The sequence below is a fragment of the Geospiza fortis genome, unplaced genomic scaffold (assembly GCF_000277835.1).
Source record: "Geospiza fortis unplaced genomic scaffold, GeoFor_1.0 scaffold391, whole genome shotgun sequence".
Taxonomy (NCBI): Eukaryota; Metazoa; Chordata; class Aves; order Passeriformes; family Thraupidae; genus Geospiza; species Geospiza fortis.
The window spans coordinates 502,891-505,951 of NW_005054472.1; the positions used below are offsets into that span (position 1 = coordinate 502,891).

The window sequence follows — 3,061 nt, forward strand, 5'->3', positions numbered from 1 at the left end:
AGGGGCTGGATCTGCCCCTGCAGGAATTAGGGCTGGATCTGTCCCTGCAGGGATGAGGGCTGGATTTTCCCCTAAAGATGCAGGAATGAGGGCTGGATCTGCCCCTGTAGGATGCAAGAATTAGGGCTGGATTTACCCCCAAAGGATGCAGGAATTAGGGCTGGCTGTGTCCCTAAATGATGCAGGAATTGGGGCTGGATGTGCCCCTAAAGGATGCAGGAATTAGGGCTGCATCTCTCCCTAAAGGCTGCAGGAATTAAGGCTGGATCTGCCCCTAAAGGATGCAGGAATTAAGGCTGGCTGTGTCTCTGAAGGAATTAAGGCTGCATTTACCCCTGCAGGATGCAGGAATTAAGGCTGGATGTGCCCCTAAAAGATGCAGGAGTGAGGGCTGGAATGAGGGCTGGCTGTGTCCCTGCAGGAATTGGGGTTTGATTTGTCCCTGCAGGATGCAGCAATTAGGGCTGGAATTGAGGGCTGGCTGGGTCCCTGCAGGAATTAGGGCTGGATTTTCCCCTAAAGATGCAGGAATGAGGGCTGGCTGTGTCCCTGCAGGATGCAGGAGCTGCTGGAGCAGATGAGGTCGGTCGCCTGCGACCTGCAGCTCAACAACAGCATCATCGAGCGGTGAGTGAGTGACGGAGGGAGGGAGTGAGAGAGAGCACCCCGGGCTGCTGCTCCCAGCAGAATCCCTTCTCCTCATCCTGCTCTGAGCAGGATCCCAGCTCCTCACCTGCTCCTCACCTGCTCCCAGCAGGATCCCTTCTCCTCACCCTGCTCCGAGTGGGATCCCTGTTCCTCACCTGCTCCTCACCCTGCTCTGATCAGGATCCCTGTTCCTCACCTGCTCCTCACCCTGCTCTGATCAGGATCCCTGTTCCTCACCTGCTCCTCACCCTGCTCTGATCAGGAACTCTGTTCCTCACCCTGTTCCTCACCCCGTTCCTCACAGGATCCCTGTTCCTCACCCTGTTCCTCACCCTGCTCTGAGCAGGATCTCTGTTCCTCACCCTGATTCTCACCCTGTTCCTCCCAGCCAGGCTGTGCTGGAGGCTCTGGGAGGGCTCCCTGGGACGCACCAGGCACAGCCACAGTCACTCTCCCATGGGGTTTTTAACTGCCCCCTGTTTGCATCATGGGCTGGCAGCAGCAAAATTCTTCTTTCTTGGAGTTTTAGCAAAGAATTTCTCCATCATTTCTTCCCCCTCCTTCCAGCCTTTTCCCTTTTCCCCAGCACTCCCTGCTGCTCGCTGCCCTGGAGAGCTAGATACAGATTTTTCTGTATGAAAACCTCTGCAAAACCCAGCATCTATAATTTGTTTTTCCCCCCTAATATCCAATTTAAACCTCTCCTGGTGCAACTTGAGACCTCCTATCCTGTCACTTATTACCTGGGAGAAGAGACCAGCTCCCCCCTCAGCACAGCCTCCTTCCAGGGAGCTGTGGGCAGCAATAAGGTTCCCCCTGAGCCTCCTTTTGTGGCATTCACATCCTCTGAACAGAGACAATGTAATTCTCTATCCCAGGATTTTTCCTGGGGAAGGCAGTGAGAAAGTTCAGAGAGAGAAGAGAAAACAATTCTTATTTCTATTTGAGAAAGTTGAGAGAGAAAAGAGAAAACAATTCTTATTTCTGTTTGCTTTCTCAGAGAGAGAACAGAAAACAATTCTTATTTCTGTTTGATTTCTCACTGCCTTCCCCAGGAGAAATCCTGGGAGGGAGAATTCTCTCTCTCTGTTCAGAAAATGGGAATAGCACATCCTTTCCCCCATGGTAAACACCTCCAGCTCCTTCTGTTGCCCCTCACAGTTTTCCAGCCCCCAAATGAAAGAAAACCTCTGGGTTTGCAGACAGAAGAGGTGTTGGTGTGGCTTTAAACTCACAGAGGAGAGATTTAGATGAGATCTTGGGAAGGAATTGTCCATATTCCCAACGTCCATTTATTCAAGCTGAGAAAAGCTGGGAATCACCCCCCTGTGATTTTCCTCCTCTGCATCCTTTCCTTGAGGCTCTGAATGCAAAAGGACAATGGGAATATGTACAATTCCTTCCCAATATCTCATCGAAACCTCTCCTCTTTTACTTTAAAGCCATCCCCCTTGTCCTATCACTGAAAAGTCACTCTCCCCTCTTCTTTAAAGTCCTGATTTTTATGGAGCTGTCTCCCGGGATGGTATTGGGAAAATGAAAGTCCAGAATGGTTTTAGGAGGTTCCCAGCCAGGTGCCAGCTAAACCTTCACCCTCAGAAATTTCCTTTATTGTGGGTAATTCCTGATGCAATGAACAGCTTGTGGAGGACATCCCTGGCCAAAATTAGGGGATAATTCTCTTTTACTTTAAAGCCATCCCCCTCGTCCTATCACTAAAAAGTCACTCTCCCTCTTCTTTAAAATCCTGATTTTCGTGTATCCAGGAGTTTTTAAAAGACAAAACCCCAGGAATTGGGAATCCAGCGCTGTTTTTAGGACCACCTCTGACCTAAACCCTTTTGTCCCTGCAGGTTGGGTGGGGCTGCTCCCGCTCCCAGCGTTTGAGGGACTCGGTGAAGGTGCGGCTGGTGAACCAAACCTTCCCAGCAGAGGGAATTCACAGCCCCTGGAGCCACAGAGCTGCTGGATTTCCCGTGCCCTGGGAGCTCTCCGTGTCCTACCTCTGTGCCCCAGCACTTTGCACCTTCTCCCCATCAGCCCCTGAGCCTCTGCAAGTTTGGCCAGAAAATCGAGTGGGGTTTTATATTTTTCTTTTTTTTTAAAAAAAAAAAATAAAAATTGAAGGACTTGGTGTTTTCATGGTTTCTCTGCATCACTGTGTCAGATGAGGAAGAAGAAGAGCTTTAATCTTTCATCCTCTTGCTTAGTTTGGAATTATTCCTGCTTTTAATGTGCTGGAGTGGGGCAGGGGGTGCTGGTGGCTGTGGGAAGGCAATGCCAACCCTTCCCTGCTGCAGAGGAAGAGGAAGGAGGGGGAACACATCCCTGCCACCTTGCTGTCCCTCGGGAATCCCTCCCTGCTGGCCCAGCCCTTTGCTGGGGACAATGGTTCTGCTCCTTTCCCGGCTGC

The 3,061-nt window shown here is 50.9% G+C and overlaps 1 protein-coding gene across 1 annotated transcript in view; it reads left to right on the forward strand.

Annotated features, from left to right (window-relative positions):
• Nucleotides 1-2,788, forward strand: part of IKBKE (inhibitor of nuclear factor kappa B kinase subunit epsilon) — a 23,208-nt gene extending 20,420 nt beyond the window's left edge. Inside the window, 2 exon segments of the mRNA XM_031062887.1 lie at nt 556-627; nt 2,502-2,788. Of these exon segments, the coding sequence (XP_030918747.1) occupies nt 556-627; nt 2,502-2,535 (106 nt within the window). The 3' untranslated portion in view covers nt 2,536-2,788.
• Nucleotides 2,789-3,061: the final 273 nt, after the last annotated feature.